This window comes from Centruroides vittatus, unplaced genomic scaffold (genome assembly GCF_030686945.1).
Source record: "Centruroides vittatus isolate TY-2023 unplaced genomic scaffold, ASM3068694v2 contig_482, whole genome shotgun sequence".
NCBI lineage: Eukaryota > Metazoa > Arthropoda > Arachnida > Scorpiones > Buthidae > Centruroides > Centruroides vittatus.
In genome coordinates this window covers 1,694,975-1,719,098 of record NW_027122272.1, presented here as the reverse complement: position 1 = coordinate 1,719,098, position 24,124 = coordinate 1,694,975, and the positions used below count along the sequence as shown (strand labels likewise).

The following is a 24,124-nucleotide window of genomic DNA, read 5'->3' as shown; positions in this document are numbered from 1 at the left end:
TCACTTGAGCAATTGGGTACATTGTAATAGTATAAATTTTTATTAACCACAAATTCTTTTATTGTGCACAATATGCCCACAATTTTGCAAAATTTAATTTCTACCACTTAAATTTATATTAAAAATTAAATATAAACCAATTTAGTAATAGAATAGTTTATTGACAATTTAAATAATTATAAATTAATTTGAAATTCCATCTTATAATAGTATAATATGGAGCATATTTCTAATGTAAATACCAATATAACATATGTTACAAATTAATCTAAATTACAGTATATTATTTTGATGATTAGGAGTGCTAATGATTGATACTAATATCCAACCTTTACTGAATAATTGATTTCATTACTTATTATTAATACTGATCATGGAACTAATAGATTAAATACTCTTATTAAATATCAATAGTCATTTAAATCAATCCTGAAGTTCAAAAAAATCCATAAACTTATTATTTTATTGAAAATTAATTAAACATTATTTTAAGTTTTGAAGATTTAATGTATATGCTATTTTAAATGTTAGAATTGAATCAAAATACTAATATAAATTTTTAAATAGAAAATAGAAATTATTTTCAATATAAATACTTTGAATCTATATATTTTAAGTGCTGTTAAGAAATTCTGAACAGAGTTTGTGGGTTACTTTAATGGAATTAATTCTAGTTTAAAATAAAAGTATTATGCTGATATAAAGATGCATTTTTCAATAAACAGCCAAATATGCTAAGATTTCTTGATAAGCAACAGTAATGTGTTAAAGTTTATGTTGCTTTAGTTTTTAATTTATGAAAAATGTAGAAAATAAATATTAAAATTGTTGTTACAATTAAAGTTTCTTAACTTCTCAAATGAACACATTAATTGTTTTTTCATAACTGAATTGTTTTTACTCCTTTATTTCAATATCTTGATATGCATGAAAAATATATTTCATAGAAATATAAATGAAAATTATCTAACATTAATTACTTGAAATAAAGATTACATTTATAAATGTCCTTATATTTTACAAAAACCAAAAACTTTTAATTTTTTAAAATTAATGAGTTTGTAAACAGATAATGTTCTATCATTAATGATTATAATAATTACAAAAACAATTTACAAAAATCATGCAAAATCAAATATAAAGAAATGCTTTGCTTTATCACTGAAATATTAACATTTTAATTTAAATATTTGATATATAGAAATTTGAAAATAAATCATAAAATTATCATTTTATTTATAATTTTGAAATGTTATAATGAATAAATTAAATTATATAATGTGAAAACATATTTATTAATTAATTATTTCAAGTATCTAACTTAGATAGCAATTAAAAAGTTTTAAATAGTATTTGTACAAATCTTATATGATTGGAACTGGAAAAAGTGCTAAGCTATTTTGAAATAATGTTGATGCAGAAAATGCAATAAATAAGCAAATATTTCATTTTGCTTAAACAAAATTGTATATTATTAAAGTTTAAAATATTTTCTTTAAAGTTTTAAATTATAAATTTGACCTTATAACAAAAGCAAAATAACACTTAACATCTAGTATTAGCAAACTTGTAATAAAAAAAATGTTTTACTCTAAAAAAAGCACTTTTGTTAATTATAAATAATTTGGTACTTTTGAATAAAGATGAACCTTAATTCAAACCAATTTCAGTATTAATGAAAACAATTAAAATAAATATAGTGTTGTTTCTAACAATATTATTATTGAAATAAATTTTGCTAACTTTGTTAAAAAAAAAATTCTAGTATAAATTTCATGTAATGTTTTTCTTTGATGTCTGCCAATAATTAATTTTGGCAAATTGTAACTGCTCCATATTATTTTATTATAAAACATCCAAATTAATATTTCTTATTTATATCTTATATTCAAATACAAAATTAGTTATCAATAATAACTAATTTTCAAAAATAAAATAAAAAAATCATAATTTCAAATTATGAAATCATATATTAACAAAATTTTTTTAATATTAACCACTAGACCATGGCTAAATGTTCTCACAATTATTACATTTACATTACAAAGCAGAAATTATGTTCTGAGAACATTACTTCTAATTTTTGAAAAAGTCACAAGAAAATATTGCAGAATTGTGCTATTTATATGGCACAATTTATTGGAAGCAGAATCATTCAACATTGTATACATCATAAATAAAACATGTGGGAAGCACAACATATTGCTGCTGTATGAATTTGGCATGGAGTGAATGCAAATAAATATTCTTAAATGATGAGCATACATATTAGATTCTGCACTTCTACCTATAATTTTATCAATATAATGTACAGTACATTAAATGACTATATACTGTGTATATTTATTGTATATTTATATTAGAGTGAACTTCCAAAGCCATTGATTCATAACAGTAGTGGGAAAAAAAATAAACAATGAAAATTTCATTTACTTTGGCTCTGCTTGTAGCATAATGAAAAATTTTTTCCCTTATTAAATTAAAACAATAACAAAATATGAAGCTACTAATGAACATAATTAAAATAAAAACATAAATAATGAATGAATGAATGAATGAAAACTGCAATGAAAATATGATGAAAGTATGGTTGAAATCTTTAAAAGACATTTATAACAGCAATGTAAGATTCAATTATACAAATCACACAATTAGCACTGCACTAGTTACATTAATGATGACTATAACTGACAAATTAGTTTTCTTGTCTAATAACAGAAAAACCTAAGCTGCCTTTGTCAATTCATTCTTTGGTAATCTAGCTTGATTTAAGTCCAATTTGATGTTCTTACTTCCAGAATATATTTTAAATGATAATCTCACAGCAACATACTCTGTCTCCTATTGCGTCCATTACCTATATATTTAAGATAAATGAATTTGAATAAATAAAAACATAACATTCTCTATATCAATAATATTAGTTAAAGTATCAACAGAATTAACATTAAATCTGAATAAAACTGATAATTCTTTAATGAAAAAATATATTATTTCAATAAATTACCATAGCCCAATTCTATAACTGGTATAAATTTTCTATTATACTCTATAAAAATTACTCATAGTTTATCAATTAAAAAAATAGTAATATAGACAGATAATAACAACTGAAATATATGATATATTTTCTAGAATGCTGTAGAACAGCTGTAGAATATATGTTATTTTCTACAGTTAGTTTAGTTTAGTAAAGGCATACAAACTTCTATCTCAACCAATCATTGTATGTAAAAATAGAATTTATTTTAGTCTGAATCCTGACAGGATTCTAAAGCATCATCTAATTTCATGAGTGTTCTTAGCTTGAGTTTTTTCTGATAGTTACATGATTAAAAAAAAATACTAATTATAAAAAGTATTTAAACATTAAAACTGCTAGATACAAAACATAATATTACAAATAAATCTATATATATACAAAATTCAAGTGAAAAGTCATCATTGAAAAAGTTTTTTAACAAATATCTAATATATTTTAAAAATATATAACAGTTAATACCTGAGTTTGGGAATGCTGATGGCCTGCTTCCTGGATCTCTGCTAAGTTGAATACCAGGAATAATGAATATTGACGCAGCTTTAAAAAAATTAAATAATAATAATTATAATCGAACAGAATTTTATGTTTATAATTTTTTATAAGTCCATAATTTTATATGATTATATTTAATAAAATCACATTTTTAAATGGAAAACAAAAATTAATTTCTAATGTTTTATTCTTTCACCAAAGAATAAAACATTGATTTACTAATACCAAAAATTTACTTGTGTCATTTTTAACAAAAATGTTTAATTTAAATAAGGTAAAATTATAAGTATCTTCAATAAAATCTGTATTTTTTATTTAAACATTTTTATTATTATGACTGAAAATCAGGTTCTGACATTTCAGAGTCCTGCCAGAAAATACATATTGATTATTGACAATCTGTGAGATGTCATAACAAGCAAAAATTTAAAAAATGAATAAGCAGGCTTAAAATTAATAAATACAAATGTATTCTGACAGTTTATGAGTTAATTATACTTTCTATTTGCAAAATTTCCTCAACCTTAACACAAAAAAAGAAAAAAATAAACTTTTAAGAAATTTGTGGGATTTCCCAAGATGAGAAGAATTTCTCGGGTTAAAAAAACAGCCGGGATCCTGTTTGAGAAATCCTAGTAGTTACCCAATTTTTGCATAGAAGTCCTCATTGGTTAGGAATGTTTTTTTACTAGTTTTACAATTCTTTCTTTGTTAATCTGACTCCAACATTCAAAAATTACAGCTTTAAAATCTGATAAACTTTTCTGGCAATTGAAACTTGTCTATCCATAAAATCCTCTGACTACTTGTTGCCTGTTTACACTGCAGCAAGAAATTAGAATAATAATGTTTTTCAGCAGAGTGGATTAATAGAGACTGAGTTAGTGAAAATCCTGTTCAAATCCCACACAATAGTCTATTGACAACAATTACAATAACTCAAAAAACATGCAACATTTCACAAACTAGTTCCCTTCAAATATGAACAATTAAACAATGGTAAACAATTATAATATTGATTGGTGGAGGAATTGTCTGTCCACATCAAAGTTAGCACATGTTTTCTCAAAATTTGTCATCAATTTCATTATTACAAATTTCATTAGTAATAATGAAATATATTCTTTATTCCTTAAAATTATCTGAATTCTTTATGTATACTATTATTTTGAAAAAACAAGGTTACTGGTGTGCAAATGTTAATAAAACTGTCTGGGTGATAATTACAAATCTAATGTCTTCTGAAGAATTATAATCATAATATTGTCTTGTTTATAAAAATGTTAAACTAGAAAACCTTCTAATGAATGGGTTTTCACTTCAGACTTAATGCCATAAATAAACATTATAACTACAATAATCATATACTATAGTTAAAAATATACACCATGCATAAATAATATATAAATAGAATACTTACTATCTGGTAATTTATGAATATTTGGACCCAAGATATCAAAATAGGTATGTTTCATTGCAGCACTTGCACTATTCCTGTACTTAGGATCATACTAGAAAAAAAATTTTGAATTTTACTAAGATTACATAAAACATTCTATAATTAAGTATTCTTCATCAGCATTATTTCTTTTCAGAAATATATCAGTTTAGAAAACAGTATAATACAACTACTGTAAATAGTATATATAAAAAGATTATTTTTGAGATTAATTTGATCAATCTTTGTGAAGAGGATATCTTATGCCTTTTTCATTTATTACTATTTATTTCTGTTTATTTATATTTAGTTTGGGGATTTTTAGTTTTGGGTGACTACTGTAAAACCAAAATTCAAAAACATCTACTAACATGTTTAGGTAAATGTTATTAAACTTTTTCAAACCATAGATAAGTAATCATTCATAAAAGCAACAAATGAAATACAGTGGTATTTCAGTACTCAAACTGTTCAATATTCAAACACAAATTCTGGAAAAAGTGCTTGGTTCTCAACTGAACAAATTTTTGATTAATAACATATTTTTATTTTGTCATCCATAGAAAAAATTATAATAATTATAAAAAAATGAAGATATGCCGATATTTCTGATAAAGATCAACAAAAAAGTTTAGATGAAAACAATACTTTGTAAAAAGAAAACACCCTCATTTAACTAAAATTAATATTAATGCATAATACAGTACTTTTAATTGTGAATTTTAGTTAATTATTAATTAGAAATCTATTATTGATTGCTTTAATAAACATATTTCTCTAACAAGGGGAACCCAAGAAGTTGTCATCACCAATTTTAACAAAATTTTGTGGATGTGTAGTATTTACTTGTACTTAAACTCTGCTAAAGCTGTAGGACCCACTATTTGGGCATTCTCGAGAAAATCACAATTAAAGTTTTTCTAGAACCATTAATACCTATCCAGAAGTGCCATTCGTGCATTTATGGTGTGGTGTGATTAGTTAAGGCATTGCGTGAAGAGCATTAATATGCAGGTTTGATCCCATGTAAAATTTTTATTATTATTTATAATTTAATCTTATTATTATTAAATTTATGTACAGTTTTTATGCCATTTTTAATTATTGAATTTTAAATTTATTATTGTTTATAAAATATCAGGGAATTCAAATAATATATATGCAGTAAATACTTACAATTACCATATATTCTGGCGTATAAGACGACCCCCGACTTTTACAGTTAAAATATAGAGTTTGGGATATACTCACCCTATAAGACGACACCCGGCGTATAAGACAACCTCCAACTTTTGAGAAGATTTTCCTGGGTTAAAAAGTTGTCTTATATGCTGGAATATACGGTACTATTTCACAAAAACATGACAACATTTTGGGTGGTATTTATCATAAAAACAGTTAAAACATAATGGTTTGGTGCACCATGCACAAATAATCATTGCTACTTCATTTGCATAATCTGTACATTTTGTTTTAATAACAAGGGGTGGAAAACAAAACTTCATTAATGCTTTTGAAAATATTTCTTTTCTGTGTTATTTCAGATGCAAACAATATTTTATCATATTGTTTGCATCATATTTTAACATGTCACAAAAAACTGGTTGTCAATTAGAGAGAGTATTGTAATAGCATCTTCATGATTGCCTATTTCTCTATCAGTTTTCAGGAGATAGCTACAGTGTACTAGTGCTCGTTGATGCTATAGGAATATCCATATATCACAAACCAAATACAGTATAAGCAAAAACATCTATAAAAATTTGTCTGGCATGCTTAATGGTTTTATTTATACATTGGGGGTCACTGGTGAATGAAAAGAGAATCCTAGCTGTCAACTTTGATCACTTTCCTTTCTACATCAAAGGGACCAACCCAATGAACTCTAGCAGCACCCTTATCTCTCCAGTAAAACTGAACCATCCAGGCAGAAAGCATAATCTTTGTCTAGTTTTTCTTTCCTGATTAGATTAGGCCTATCTACCTATTAATATATTATATACAGTATATATAATATATTTTTTTCAGGAAAGAATACAGATGGTGTTGAGTTGCTTATTATAATATCTTCCTATCCTTACATATGAAATGTAATATCAATGCATTGATATGCATAATATAAGAACCTACATTACATTAAACAATATAAAATGTGATTATAATGTTATATGTATTTTCTAAATATGAAGTGATCAAAATAAAAAAATAAATTTTCAATGACTTTAAAAACTGTACAAATAACTGTACAAATAAATAAAAAAAATTTATATCTCATACACGATTCGAACCTGCATATTAACGCTCTTCAAGCAATACCTTAACTAATCACGCCACGCCACAAATGCATGAATGGTGCTTCTGCATAGGTATTAATAGTTCTAGAAAAACTTTAATTATGATTTTCTAAACAATGCCTAAACAGTGGGTCTTGTGGCTTTTGTAAAGTTTAAGTACAAGTACACATCCACAAAATTTTGTTGATGACCTCTTGGATTCCCTTTGTTAGTAATGAAAAAGAATCATACTTTTGTTAACTTTTGGAATCTAACCCTATGTTTTGCACTAGTCCTTTGTTTTGTATAGTGCAGTTTTGTACAAGAGATAACCATATTAGTTTTTGTAATGTTTACTTCTAAAAAAGATCAGTTTTTATTTCTTTCATGACCTAGGAGTTACAAATATATAATTTTTAATAATTATATTGTAGACTTACCTTCAAACATTTTATTAAAAGATCAAGACCATCAGTGTCAAGACGAGGCACTCTATTTAGCAAGGGTTCAGGTTCATAGATTGGGAAATTATATGCAAGAAAATCTTGAACTGAGGATATTCCTGGCCATGTTTCTTCAACTGGGGTGCCTAAGGTTCGAAATATTAGATGCAATTCATCTTCCACGGTTGAACCAGGAAACAAAGGACGACCACTTGCCATTTCAAAGAATATACATCCTACACCCCTAAAAGTAGATTTAACTATAAGAAATATGCTTTATATCATCATATAGATTATAACTCAAAGAAATAACACCTAAATGCAATTTCCAGCAAACAACAAGTACTGTTCGAATGCTTTCAGCCACAATTTATTGGCCTTCATCAGGAAGAATACAAAAACGAGTTCTATTAATTGAACAATGCCACGTTCCAATTTTTTAAATCTTCAAAACAATGTTCAAACGAGACAATGATGCACAGTTCACATCATAAATAAATAAGCAATTTTTTTTTACAAAGTATAATGTAAAAATGAAATTATTAATAAAATTAAAATTGTGTGAAAGTCTAAACAACATTTCCAGGCTTGTGGTACTGGAATATAATCTGAGTTGATGCAATTTCCGTTCTTGTCAGCTCTATAAATTTCTAAGGCCTCTAACAATCTTATGTTGTGTTGGTCAAAGACCCTGTGTACAAGGGTAGCCTTGTCCCAACAGGGGGGGAACCCTCGGTTCAACAGCATATTGGGCAAGAGCAGTATTACAATTCCCCTTTGCTACATTGTATTTGTGGTCACGTAACCTGGCCTGTGGAAATCTGTATGTGGATCCGATGTATGTCTCCTGTTAAACTGTCCATTTTGTAATGGGATACTGTAAACACCTGGTGCCCTTGCATCATCTGTGCTGTCTTTTGCGTTAGATAGAAGGCGAAAAATGTTGGGTTTTCTCCTATAAGTTAACCATAGATTTGAATCTCTGGCAATCTTGTAAATGTGATGTAGTGATGGTTCATAGCTTAGAACTACACAATTACCCTCCACTTTGTTAATACTTGTAATGGTGGTGGATGACAGCTTGATGTGTGGAAGCTAGTCTATTGATTAATCAACAACTGTACTCATGTGTGAAAGCAATATGTTTAACATGTTCTATTCATTGTTGGTATCGAACATCTCGGTACAATGTATGTTCTCGTGACTAGGGCATGGAAAGCGGCTACCTTAAAAGACCACATGTCAGCTGAGTTAGCAGATATAAAGAGGGGAATGTATGTAGGTTTGTGGTAAATTGTGGTGTTTATCTTTTTATTAGCAATCTGAATCTTAATGTCTAAGTAATTAACCTCTGTGTAGCTTTCCTGATCTAATTCTAGTGTTAATCCATAGTTGTTACTGTTAAAAACTTTTAACACTTCTATATCAAGTTTAGTTCTCCATATATTCAAAATATCATCCACATAATGGGTATAACTAAGGACATTGTGTTTGAAGTTTACTAAAGATCATTCTTCCAACTGCTGTATGACTAGTTCACAAAGGTCTCCCAAAATGGGGCTACCCATCAACACCCTCTTTTTTGGATGTATGTGTGTTCATCAAAGTAAAAATGGACAAATAGTAAAGTAAGTGCGCAAGCTCAAATATCTGGGAATGGAAAGTCTGAACGTTAGGTGTGGTGCCAAGAAAGAAATCTCTTACCATGCAAAAACATGGCTCTAAACAAATGGGATGGAACATGAATAAAAAATCGAACACCACAAAATATTCATTCCCATTTAAATAAATATTTGCAAGTTTGGAGAGAAGTGCATGTGAATCAGAGATAGTATAGGTATATGAATCAAAGTGGCGGTTTAACAAGTGATGGATTTGTTTTTCTATTGGGTTGTTCGGAAAGTTCGTAGCGATTTTTAAGAGAAATAAAAGAAATTGTTTTAATACTAAAAATATACTTTTATTCCATTATGTATGCGCCATTGTTTTTAATGACGTGTTGCCATCTATGGGGCAGCTTCATGATACCCTCTTCGTAGAACTTTCCAGTTTTTTCCGCGAAAAACTGATCCACGTGGTTTTTGCAAGCTTCCAAAGTATCAAAGTTTTTATCATGAAGGGAATTTTGTAGAGAATGGAACAAATGGTAGTCCGACGGGGCAAGGTCGGGTGAGTAAGGGGGGTGGGGTAAAACATCCCAGCCTAGTTCCAATAATTTTTGGCTGTGTTCGTAAAGACGTGTGAGGTCTGGCATTATCTTGGTGAAACACAATGCCTTTTCTATTGGCCAGTTCCGGACGTTTTTCTTTAATTGCCATGTTCAGCTTATCCAATTGGGAACAATACTTATCAGAATCAATTGTTTGATTCTGTGGAAGCAGCTCATAGTACAGGATTCCTTTCCAATCCCACCAGACAGTGAGCATGACCTTCTTTGGATGAAGACCGGCCTTTGGAGTTTTTAATGGTGATTCATTTTTCTTACCCCACGATCGTTTTCGGCTGATGTTGTTATAAATGATCCACTTTTCATCACCTGTCACTAAACGCTTCAGAAAAGGGTCATTTTCATTTCGTCTTTCAAGAGAATCACAAATGGAGATGCGATCCAGTAAGTTTTTTTCCGTTAAGTCGTGAGGTATCCAAATGTCATAACGATTCACGTATCCGAGCTTCTTTAGATGTTGAAATACAGTACTGTTTGATGACTTCACTATGTCTGCAATCTCTCGAGTTGTGTAATGAGGGTTTTCATCCAATAATGCTTTGATTTGGTCCTCTTCAATAACAGGAGGTCTTCCTGAGCGAGGAGCATCTTCAAGGCTGAAATTACCCGTTTTAAATTTTGCAAACCACTTTCGAACAGTTGATTCTGATACAGCACTCCCACATAAACATCACATATCTTTTTTGCTGTTTGTACAGCATTTTTGCGTTTACGAAAAAAGAAAAGAAACAAGTGTCGATAATGCACGTTGTTCGCATCCATTTTTGCAATGAGCCAAATTAAACGCTATTTGAATAATCTTAACGGTTTTTTTGTAACGGACGCGTCTCAATGTCATTTATCGTAATATTCATTGGTTTGTACAATTCTAATCATTTTTGCGTCAATCGGTGTCTTAACTGTCGGCTGTCAAAAATCGCTACGAACTTTCCGAACAACCCAATAATAAGAGCATTGGAGACCTGGCTTTATCAATCACAGATCATAAATGTTGACCAAGTTTGTGTGTTTTAGCAAAGGCAAAAAGGCAGGGGTGTCAGGAAAACTAACTATTGTATGCTGAAGGCCCAATGCTGCTGCTGCTGCTGCTGTTTCTAGGCCAGTGTGTGCGTGTAAACTTACTGCACGACTTTGTAGTTTTGTTGTATAAGTGACATCTGAGAGCTGACATTGCATTTAGTGGCATTGGGCCTTCAGTTTCAAACTGTTAAGTTGTAAATATAAAGAATTTATTTAACAATGGTTAATTAACCTGTTCCCTGGTAGTCCTGAAATATTTCAGGCTGAAACATGGATGACTTTGACCAGTTGACCCGAGATATCTCGTTTCAGCATCGAAACGTTTTTGAAATTAGATGTCGCTAGTCGATATAATTTTTATATTAAAAATAACTTCTGAAATAGATTTTTTTAATTTTTACATTTATTAATATATCTATTTTGTTTGTGCAGAATAAAAAAATAATTTCGGATGATACAATAGCCACAATTATTTTTTCAAAAACATGTAATTTTTGTTACACTTAACATCAACAAAAATTCAACATGGAGCAACACACAACAGAGAAAAATTTCAACGTGGTTTTAAAAAAAGAAGTCAAACAGAGATATGTATTGTCATTATATAGTCTAACAAAGTATATGAAAATGTGGCATAATACAGATGACAACTGACAATTCATATCAATTAATGAGTTAAAATTTTTATCAAAACAAAATATTTTCCTAAAATTTATTTTGTACAAAAAATTTATACTTTGTTTTTTCAGTGGAAATTTATACACTAATATTAATTATATAGTATGTTTAGGTTTGTGTGCATGTGTAAATGATTTCTAGCTTCTCATTCATTATAAATTTAAACTCAAGATAAAAACATTTGCTACCATTCATATTTCTACAAATTCTTTTGTTATTATATTCATTCAGTATGCAACTGCAGCTACATACATATGAACAAAGAGGTGCAGGAGTACAGATCTCTGTACCTCTGAGGAGTCAGGTTTCCATGTAAAAACACACAGAGGTCAATGTCTACCTAAAGAGATGCCTCCCATATAAACACACTACCTCCACTGTACATGTCCTTTTCATGGATATGAGAGGGATGACACTAGGTTCCTGGCAGTCTTCAGATGAAATGTCATTGAAAATCAATCTGTAATGAATATTTTGATTTATCCATAAGAAGTATGAACCTCCATTGAGTTAGACTTCAGTTCACAGCACAAGTACCCAATTCGAATATTCCCTTCTGTGGTAGATAGTGGCATGAATAGTATCAATCACCTAGCATACAGCCCTTCTTCATTTGCATTTGCATTTCCTTCAAAGGTATCCAACACTGCATGCCTTTGCCCATAACATCCCAGTCTTGTGCATATTAAACTATGTTTAGCCAACTTGAGAAACAAATGAAAAAAATTGACCTAATTTATGAAAACCAGTGAATTAGTTTATTTAAAATGTATGAAACTTTAAACATTTAAAACATTTGGATTGCATAGTATGTAGAATTAAAAAAATACTATGTTCGAATAATTATATAAAGTATTTAATTAAAAAGTTTTATTTTCATTACAAATTGAAACTTACCAGACATCTATAGATGTTGTATAATCTGTGGAACCTAACAAAACATCAGGTGGACGATACCTAAAATTTGAGAAATTCATGAAATTATCATGACATAATATCAAGTAAATTTTATTTATTCATAAAATTAAAACTTTATTTTTATATATTGAATATTAAAAGTTGCAGTTTTATTCAAAATATATTCTATTTTACTTAGTAACATAGATGTTTGACAATATTCAACAACATTTAAATAATTTTTAAAAGACAACCTATTCATATATATATATATATATATAATGATGATCTTAACAAAGAATTATCAAGATTTAAAAATGATATGCATTGTAGAACAATTCTGTAAATACAGTTCAGAAAAAGCTGTTACAAGTTTAATCTTTATGTGAAATTCAAAAAAGTACTTCAAATATACAATATTTGAATTTTTAACTTGGATTAAAGATAAATATTTTCAATTTATACAATAGAAAATATTCATCTTTGTAAAATAAATTCTTAGTGATTTTTAAAGTTGTTTAATTTCTTTATTTTAATGCTTCCATTATTGCTAAAGTCATATGAAAAATCAACATGTTATTATTTTATGCGAATTCTAAATAATTTGTTAAATTAAGTTAAAAACAAAAACAAAAATAGCTTAAAACAGAATGTGAACCCAAAAACTTTAACACAATCAGAAAAGTCATAGGCAATAATATCACAAAAAACATTTCATATTCATTTTTTTTTTTTATAGTTAAAAAGTTTTGAAAGATAAATCACCATTACTTAAATATAATTATGATATATTGATTGGAGACATTCTTTCTTTGTGATCCTCAAAGTATATGTAAGAAATATCAATAAAAATATTGGAGAGATAGTAGGAAAGATGTAATGGCAGCAATAATTGAAAAAAAATTATTATAATAATTACATTAAAATCTTTTTATTCATATATAGAGTCAATTCAAAAGTGTTTTAATAGCAAAACCAGCATTTTAAAAGACAACCTATTCATATATATATATATATAATGATGATCTTAACAAAGAATTATCAAGATTTAAAAATGATATGCATTGTAGAACAATTCTGTAAATACAGTTCAGAAAAAGCTGTTACAAGTTTAATCTTTATGTGAAATTCAAAAAAGTACTTCAAATATACAATACTTGCCAAGCATTTAAGAACTACAGATTCAAATTACCTTTTAAAATCATTCTAAAAATGAATTTAATAATTTCTCATAAAATGATAAGTCTATTTCTAATTGCAAAATTCTTTAATATGTTAGGTTTAAATTTAGAAATCAAAAATATTTATAATTTTAAATAAATAAAATACTTACACTTATAAATTATTTTATATACTTTTTATGAATGCTAATATTTTACAATATATTGAAAAATCATTAATGGATGGTTATGCATTTGTGCACAAATGGGTATTTTTATGCATTATTTTACTATCATAATTATCTCTCAAATTTAACTGCAAGATAAGTATAAATACAGTGTTGTTAACAGTAGGGGAATAAATCATTTTTTTTCTCATTTACTATCATAAAAGTTGAATAAAATAGATTCAGAAAATTTTTTAAATATTACTTCTTAACGATAATAAAACAGTATATATTTAAATGTATTTCAAAAAATGATCATTTTAAAGAGATTTTAACTGAATAATTTAGTCACTATTGACAGAAGGAAACAAAAAAACATCTGTAGAAGTATTGTTACTACTTCCTACAAATTTGAAAGTTACTTTGGATTATAAAATTATTTCACAATCCAACTATTTCAGAGATTTTAATAATATCCCATATTTATAAAGAAAATTTCATTTGCTTAGTCCACTTTATTGCATTAGAGCAAAATAGAATAAAACTTTAATATTTCAGTATATAAATTTAATATAGAATAAAACACACTATAATTTCTTTTGTTAATTAATTTAATAAAATATAATATAAATTATCATGCTTATATTATGTTTTTTCTTGCTAATTATTTAATTCTTTACTTTTTGCTGTATGCTTTTCCATCTTTACATTAAATTTTATACAAAAATGAAAATAGCAAAAAATAATTATTTAGTATGTCATTTCAGAGAAATTTATAAATGTGAATTATATACATGAAAGATTTTAAAATATTTATTTAATAGAAATTTTTATTTTCATTTTTTAAAGAATTGAAAGACTTAGAATGATATGAAATGAAAATATTTTATGGCTTAGGAACAGTAAGAAAAAGAAAAATAAAAATTTATTTATAACAACATAGCAAAATTATAAATAATGTAAGATCATTTAAAAATTGTTATAAAGCTTTTCAACTAATATATGTTTTATATATGATTAAAAAAAAAATAACATTACACTGTAAACATACTTACCATAATGTAACAACTTCATTGGAATATGTTTTTGTTGGCACTGATTTTGCCCTGGCTAAGCCTAAATAAAAGTAACTTGTAATTAAAACTTATAAAATATAATTTTGATTTAAATTGTATATATGAAAAATAATTAAAAGTGAGTATTTATTTCCAATTCAAATTAATAAAATGGCCAGGACAACAATAATATAAAAATATTCAATAAAATAGAACAAACAATAAATGTCATCATAATTCATCCTTTTTACATACCTTAGGAATACAACAGTTGCTACAGTAGAGTTGAATTCCAGGGTGATTATTATTATTATTATTAATTTATATATTTACATTAATATAGTTTTATAATTAACTGTCATCCTGAAATTATTATTGTTTTTGTATATTGAGGCAGAGAAGTAGCCTCCAATAAAAGATCAATTCTGTTGTAGAGGCTGTTGTATTCTTGAGGTGTGTTAAAAGAATGAACTATGAACACATTTATTATTTATTCTATTTTATTGAAAATTTTTATGTATTTAAAATTTATTGTTTGTACTCAATCTGTTATCCTATCACTAGATTCTAGATGCTAATGAAGAAAATCTGGTGACCTTTAATCCCAAATATGCACTTTTTATTGCATACTAATGACAGGGGCAAATCTATATTTCATGGGGCCTCAAGCTTTAAATTTCTGGAGACCTTTAAAAAATTCCCACATACACACATTAAAATAAAACTTTTGACAACATGCATGAATATATACTTTTAACATATTACTGCTAAAAATTGAAAATAAATTTTTTAAATTTAAGCTATGTGGGACCCCTAAATTCAGTGGCCTGAGCTTAAGCTTTATTAGTTTCAATATAAATCTGCCCCTGACTAAAGGTATATAATAATAATATACATTGGTAAATTATAAATAAAAAAATATATATACAGTATATGTATTTCATTAAAACCATTTTAAGATGTTTTGACGGAATGTTTTATTAGAATTGGCAAATAGAATTTTATCTATTATTCTTGCAAACTAAGGTCTTCATGGTATTAGCATCACATTCTTGAAACTAATTTACATATAAATAAATTTTTGTTTTTTGTATTATTATTATTGCAAGGATAATTGATTTTAGTTCTGATTGATTTTTAAATCACTTTAGTCACTTAAATCAATTGAAACTGCCAGTGTTTTAATTGATTTTTAAACCAATTAGAACTGAAATTTTCAAGTCTAAAATGAATTATCAGATTTGAGAATTTGTGAGATCATCAGATAATAATAATGATAATGATAATGATTATAATAATTTTTTAACCTTTACATTCTTTCTCCCTTAAAAGCAATAACAGTTTCTTTTTTTCAAATACTCATTGATACTTTGGCTAAGCTCACAATGGAGTAACGGGGTGGATAGTGAAGAAGTTTGACAGATCTGAGAGAAGAGTGCTCATGAAAAATTTATGAAATCTTTTGATCTGGAATTAAACCATGCCCTCAGAGCAGCAGATTGACATCTTCACACTCATCAGATAATAACCATGATTTGTAAAATTTGTAAAAGTCCTAAATGTGGATTATTTGACAAACATTATTCAAAAAGCTTAATTTATAGAAAATTAAGATGGAATAAGTATTCTGTTCCTTTTTTTTTGAAATAATTAAATCCTAAATAATTATTCATTTTGAGAATATTAGTCATGAAAATATATATTCATTTTCTCTACAAAATGAAAATCAAATTATCTTTACTATTATTAATTAATAAAACTAAGTAATTTGACCTAAAGGTAAGTGGTTACTCTGTTGTCTTGTACTAAGATTATTAATTACATTAAATTTAGGGTTAATGTTACCTATGGTAGCAAACATGGTGGTTTGTCTCTGAAACAGTGGAGATTCATGTTCTAACCTAACCTAACCTATTCTAATAATTTGGTTGGCAATAATTATGGTAATTTATTAGAATAGGTTAGGTTAGAACGTGCGTCCCCACTGTTTCAGAGACGAGCCGCCATGTTTGCTACCATAGGTGACATTAACCAAATTTAGAATTCATTTTATTTTCTAAATACTTATAATCTATACTAGATTCAAACCTGGATACTGTAAGCAGTATTATGATAGTTTAACTATATGATTACTCCAAGTGATTAATATTTTATTTATAACCTATTTACTTAGAAGTTTTTCTAATTATAATTAAATACTTTAAAGATAATATTAATTTATATTTACTGACTATAATTTCACTTTAATTATAAATAATATCAATAAAATAATACTTTTAATATATAAATTATATGTTTCAATTACAAGAATAATAAATATATATAGAATTAAACATGATAAGCCCTTACTATTATCTGCCTCACATTTGTAGATATTTTATTTAATTCAAGAATTAAACATGTATAACAGAATTTTTATGTAAGACATATATATGAATAACATTTACTTCATATTTAAATATTCACTTAATTAATGTAGTATTTTTTATTTTTATATTACTTATGAAAACAATTATATACTAGTCAAATAAAACAAATAATAATAATAATAATTTAAATACTACCAAAATCGGCAAGTTTTAATTCTCCTCGATCGTTAATTAAAAGATTCTGGGGCTTAAGATCTCGATGAAGAATCCTCCTTCTATGACAATATGCCAATCCTCTTAATAGTTGAAAAAGAAAAATCTACAATGAAAAAATTTTAAAACATATTGAATATAGCAGATAACTATTAAAAATATACTATACTATACTCTTGGTGGACTTTGTGAAATACATCTTAAACATGTAGTAAGTAAGCTAAATAATTTATAAAACTACAAAAAACAAGAATCAATAAAGCTAATTTATTAGACTACAAGCTTTACTTATGAAAACATTAAAATTTCATAAAAATAATATGACTATCCAATTTCAAAATGTAAAGAAATCTATATATTTTTCTGTGGTTGTTTAAATCAAAATTAAGAAACTATAGAATGAAAAAAAATAAAGAAAAAAGAAATATTCTTCTTCTATATACAAGTACTCCTCACTTTACGACCTATCTGCTTAACGACCATTCGCACTTACGACCAATCAAGTTTCGACCTGCAATTTGGGGAATCCCCTTTCTCAGCTTGAGTGTTGATCAGTGGCGTAGGGTGACATGCGCACTAAACGTACTATAATAGGGAAATAGCGTATTATAATAGTCTTTTTATGAATAAATTTGAAGTTTGTTGCATAATTTGTATAATTTTACAACGATCCTATATTCCCAGCGCAAGCTCCTCGCTTATCGACCAATTCGCTTAACGACGTAGTCGTTGGAACAGAACTCGGTCATAAAGTGAGGAGTACCTGTAAATAATAGTACAAAAACTTTAGATCAAGCTTTTATTTTTAACTTAACATGAAGTAATTTTTGTTTCACTTTCTGACTTAATTGATTAAATATTTTTCTTATTAATTCAAATATTTTCATTCTTAACAGTTAGCATTACATTTTAAGATTATCAGAAAAAACTATATAAAAACAATTATCATAAAATATCATCATAACATAAAAGTATTTATATTTTTCAACATTTATGTATCTTCCTAAAATTAAAGAAAACTGTAGCTAGTCTGTAACTGCATTTAATTTGTCATGTCTGTGGATGAGCTTTTCCATTCCCTTGTCATTTTAAATTTGAGTACTTAACTAATACTATTTAAAAGTTTTGACAATACAAACATTATAATAGTATAGGTGATATTATTGTAATTGTTTCGGGACTAGCTTATACTAATAACAATAAACAAGTGATGATATTATGTGGTGAAAGTAATTAGACCACAGTTAGTATAAATTTTAGTTTCATTGAATCAGAAAATTTAAAAACATGTTAAAACAATTAAAAATGTTTAAAAATAAATATAATAGTTATCATATAGGTTTATTAATTATAATAATTATGCAAGTAAATTCTTCCAGTGTGTCTTCCAAATTTGTTTTGGCAATATTTCATTAATAAAATTCTCAAATTCATAATGTTTTTGAAACTACACCAATCTGTGCTCTACATCATGACAAAGTACAAGGGCAGTTTTTTTACAGGCTCCAATGGTCTATAAAACAAGACAAGTGTAAATAACAAAATGAATTTATTACCAAAAGTTAGGTACAAACATGGTTACTTTTTGACATAATCACTGTGAAGATTGAGGCATTTGTCATGTCTGTGGATGAGCTTTTCCATTCCCTTGTCATAGAATGTTGCCGCCAGTGAATTGAGATGGCCTTAATAACATTGTTTTGAAGATCATTATTAGTCTCAAACCTCTCCCCTGCTAGCCACATTTTCAGTTCAGGAAAGAGGTGGACGTCTTCACACATTAAAAAGTTCCAAGCTGGGTGGAAATTTTCACCACCTTTAAACATCCAACTTATAGCCTTGATTTAGTGCTGAGCTACTTCCACCTCTTTCCTGAACAGAAAAAGTGGCTAGGAGGGCAGAGGTTTGAGACTAATGATGATCTTCAAAACAACGTTAGGGCCCATCTTAAGTCATTGGCAGCAACATTCTATGACAAGGGAATGGAAAAGTGTGTCCACAGATATGACAAATGCCTCAATCTTCACAGTGATTATGTCGAAAATTAACCACATTTGTACCTAACTTTTGGTAATAAATTCATTTTGTTATTTACACTTGTCTTTTTTTTATGGACCATTGGAGCTTGAAAAAAAAAACAGCATATGTATTTACAGAACTTTGTACCTAAGAATATGTTGGAGGATCTAGACTATCTTCATGTTAATTTTTTCAATTTCATCAGGTAATTCTCCAGAACTTTCTTCAATAACAGTTTGACATATTTCTAATGATGTAATCATAACAAGGAGTGAAATTTCCTTGTAATTTGCTAATCATTTTTTAATTTATTTTGATGTATGTTCTGGAATATTATTTATGATCATCTCTTCAACAGACATAACTTCATTTTCAAATATGTCAGTGCCTATTTTTAAAATTTACCTCCTTTAGAATAATTTTCAATCCTTCTCAGACATTGCCAAAAGATCTAATGCAGTGATAGCAAATCTGTGACTACATGATAAGTTCAAGGTACCCACATTTGAATGCTTAGAAAGTATTATCAGAACTTCTAAACTCCTTAAATTATCATCAGCTTAAATCAGATGTATCAATGAAATCTGCTGCAACTGAATGCATAAATCACAGATGCAGATAGTTTTTCAAATACTTGAAAATTTTCACATGAGATTGGATAGGCATTGGGTTGAAGGTAAACATTTTGTTTTATTTTAACTGTATTTGTTTTATTTCTCAGATTACTAATGCCAAATGATTGCTGGATTATATTGGGCTACTATAAAGCTACTATTTAATAATTAAGTATTAAGTAATTTAGCCTGCAAGTAAGCAAAAGGCACCATCTCTTAATAATTTTAATATTTATAATTAAATTAATTAAGAAAGTTTGGAAAGAACAGAATTGGTAGAGAAGAACTCAAACCTGAAACTTCTGCTTACTGTGAATGTGTTGCAAACGAATGGTATGGAAAGCCTATTAAAGTGGATACTTAAGTCATCCCTACTTGGTGCTGTGAGTAATCAGTGTTGTTATATCTAAATCTATATATATAATAGAGATGGGTTGATGATAATAATAATAATAAGTGCAGAGCCTAAACAGTTAGAAGTTGAAAGTTGAAATTTGGTACACAGTTAGGGTACGTCACGAGAACATACACTAAGAAGGGATTTTCGAAATTCCCCCCTGCAGGGAAGTATTGTCAATGGAATTGTTAACAATAAAAGTGTAATGAATTGAATTGTTAATAATGGAAGTGTTAAGAGAAAGCAACATGCAAGATTTACAGGCACAGATGCGGTTTTTTGCGAGAAATCGAACATATTTTTAGACCCATCTAAAAATTCTCTAATTACTCTGGAACAGGGGGACCTAATTCTTGCATTCTGTGAAAACAGATAAGATTAGCTATAATGTAATCATCTTAATCTTTGCTATTGTTACTTTTTTGCCCGAGCACTGCCGGGCTCACCTGCTAATAATTAATATTTCTGGAGGTAAAGATCAGACGGAAATCAGAGTAGTGTAATTGGCAACACATGTCCTTAAAACATCCAAGATCTTAATTTTTTCCAATCACTTGAAGTCTTTGTTTCTGGCCTTGCATATTAGCACCATAAAGAACTATAATACATTCCTTCAATTATTTAAATCCTTTAGTAGTTTCATATCCAAAGCTATATAGTATGATCAGACATTGAATAAAAATAAAAATACAGGTATACCTCGCCTTACGTCGGTAATTGGTTCCAGGAGAGGAGACATAAGCCAAAAAACGACGTAAGTCGAATTTTCTTGTGTAGTTACGATGTAAGTCGAAACTACGGTGGAAAACGCCAATAATGAGCACTTAAAAGACTGCTAAATAAGACGACAACACAGAAACACAGATGTTTCCATGTTTCGTTCTCTAGGATTTATGATGATTATATTAACATTTACTGTAAATGTACATATTTTAATATGATTTTATGTGCTTTTAATGCTTTTCTAGTGATATTACGGCTTCAATATTTGTGGCGGACAGATGTAAAGTCGAATAAAATGACTTAAACTTGATTTTTATTTTTCCATATACTTTTTTGACAAACGACGTATAATCAGGAATGACGTAACTCTAGGTATACCTGTATTGTTTTGTCTGACATTATTTGGCAAATACTTAGCAATAATTTTTGGCCATTCTAATTTTATCTACAATTCAGCTGACACAGAATCAGAACTTTTCTCCTCACCATGTGTGCTTCAATACACAATGTTCTTTCGTTTTCTCCAATGGCTGAACCACCCTCGGTTACAATAGAATTTTCTTAAAAATTTTTTTTTTACAATAATATTTTTAGCTAATTTTTCTGTTAGGAAGCACTACTGGCCAATGAACAGGTTAATTTTTCACAAACATTATTAAACAAAAGCTTCAAAGCAAATTCAACTTCTTCTCTGGTTCATTTTCTCTTGAAATTCATGTTCTCATTTTTTCTTGCTGACATTTCCATATTCAAAATCTTGTACAAAATTGGTTGTGAAGTTTTAAACAGTACAACAGCAGTGCATTGACTCATTTTTGGCAGCTAATCATAGCATTCTAAAATTTCAAATTTATCTTTAAGGGACAAATCTTTGCATTTCTCAATTGCTTCTTCCACTATGCTAAAAGGCATATTACAGTACTGTACTTTAATTAAACAGTAATGAAGATCATAGTCTTAAACAATATCAAATACAGCCAAACCTTGGTTTTCAAACAATTTGTTCCTAGAAGTTGTTTGAAAACCTAACCTATTTGTTCTAAAACCAAAGCAAATTTTCCCCATAAGAAAACAATATAAAATGAATTAATTCATTCCTGACCCTCAAAACAAAGCCTTTTTTTTTTTTTTTTTTTTACCCTTTTAGCTGTATTTCACGAATAAAAATGCCTACAAGTGTAATATAATAATTATATTAATATATTTATAAAAATAGCATTAATAAATATTAAATATTTTTGTTATTTAATTTAACTTAAGCATATTTAAAAACAAGTTCTTGGATGCAATTTATATTACATGAATGTCAATTAACACAGTTTTTATTAATGTGATTTAGATTCAACCATGGTACATATCGAAAAACAGAAATAGTATCTTTTCCACATGCACATTGAAATCTAATTTAAATAGCAACGTTTTCGATGATTCGTGTAATGATTGCGATCCAATCTCAGCACCACTAACTTATGAATCGATAGTACTGTCATTGATTGGTCAGGCCAACAACTTTCTTTAGCATAGAAAGTATATGGAATTGACTGTCTGTGTCTCTCTATTCTGTGGCCAGCTCTTACCAAATAGCTTGTTCAGCGACTGAGTTATTGTACGGCAACCAGGGCAAATTTGAGTTCAAAATTTTGTTCATGAACTGAATTATTCAAAACGTGAGGCATTCGAAAACCAAGGTTTGGCTGTAGTTATCCTATAAATGCCAGAACTCAAAATTTAAACTACAATAAAGTATACTGTATTAAGTACAAGATTTAAACAAGAGTAAATATCATGTATGATTGAATGATTTAATTCAGCACAACAGCCAGAATCAATTTAATGTTTTTACTAGAATGATATGATTAATAACAATTATTATCTGTGTTGTCGGTTGTTATTAACCATCTAAGTCAGTAATGAACAATCTCTGACCCACAAGGTCCTAATATGAAATCTCTTGGCTTTGGCAATGTAATTTTATTTTGTTTTATTATTTTCTGCTTCATGCCATTATGCAATCTTAATTAAGCTGATATTTCTTCTTTGAAACCGTGTTTTTGTAATTGTCGGACTATGAACTCCAAAGTCCAAAGATCCAAAGCTGATATTCTTCATGAACATTCAAACTAGATTTGACCAATAGATAAGAATAAACTATGTACTGCTAGTTTGCATATCATTAGCATGTATTATTTTAATACTAGTGTACTAATGGTTATGGCATATAGTGGTACTCAGCAGGCTTAAAGCCTGCAAACTCTAAGAAAACATGCATGTAGCCCACTAGAAGCCAATAAAGTTCATTTATGACCTACATCCAGATATGATTGATAATCACTAATCTAAGTAAATTCAAACTTATCATTAGCAACATAATGATAATTATAATTAAAAAGTTTTGTAATATCATTTGATTCATATATTCTTAAAACATGCTGATTCTGATAGTATTAGACAAATATAACAATACCTTCAATTACAATAAGTGTCACCTACTGTATTACATCGTTATATATTAAAATAAATAAATAATATCATTACTGAAAAATTACTTTTATAGTTCTTTCATTTTAATTTTACATCCTAGAATAAAATAATCAACCATTTCAACTTCAGCAAAAATTCTTTAATTCTAAGAACGTTTTCAAACGCATTAAGCATCCATCTTCAGTTACATCTTTAAATTAAATATGAAATTCGAACAAATATTAAATTCGAACAAATATTACATAAATTAACAGTACGATTACAATAAATAAATAAATACATAAAAAATAAAAATAAAAATAAAATAAACAGGATTATCGTAATTTACAAAATTATGTCAATATTTCATCAACAAATAAAAATAAAATAAAAATAAAACAAAAAATAAAAACGAAACAAAAAACCAACGTGCGGT

The 24,124-nt window shown here is 27.6% G+C and overlaps 1 protein-coding gene across 1 annotated transcript in view; it reads right to left on the bottom strand.

Moving 5' to 3' along the window:
* Nucleotides 1–1,787: 1,787 nt before the first annotated feature.
* LOC136977910 (cyclin-dependent kinase 17-like) overlaps nt 1,788–24,124 on the bottom strand; it is a 101,701-nt gene continuing 79,364 nt past the window's right edge. The window contains exons 8-14 of the mRNA XM_067273504.1: nt 17,458–17,581; nt 14,894–14,954; nt 12,512–12,571; nt 7,687–7,933; nt 4,956–5,046; nt 3,503–3,580; nt 1,788–2,857 (exon numbers count right to left, since the gene is read on the bottom strand). Of these exons, the coding sequence (XP_067129605.1) occupies nt 2,820–2,857; nt 3,503–3,580; nt 4,956–5,046; nt 7,687–7,933; nt 12,512–12,571; nt 14,894–14,954; nt 17,458–17,581 (699 nt within the window). The 3' untranslated portion in view covers nt 1,788–2,819. The remainder of the gene's footprint in view (nt 2,858–3,502; nt 3,581–4,955; nt 5,047–7,686; nt 7,934–12,511; nt 12,572–14,893; nt 14,955–17,457; nt 17,582–24,124) is intronic.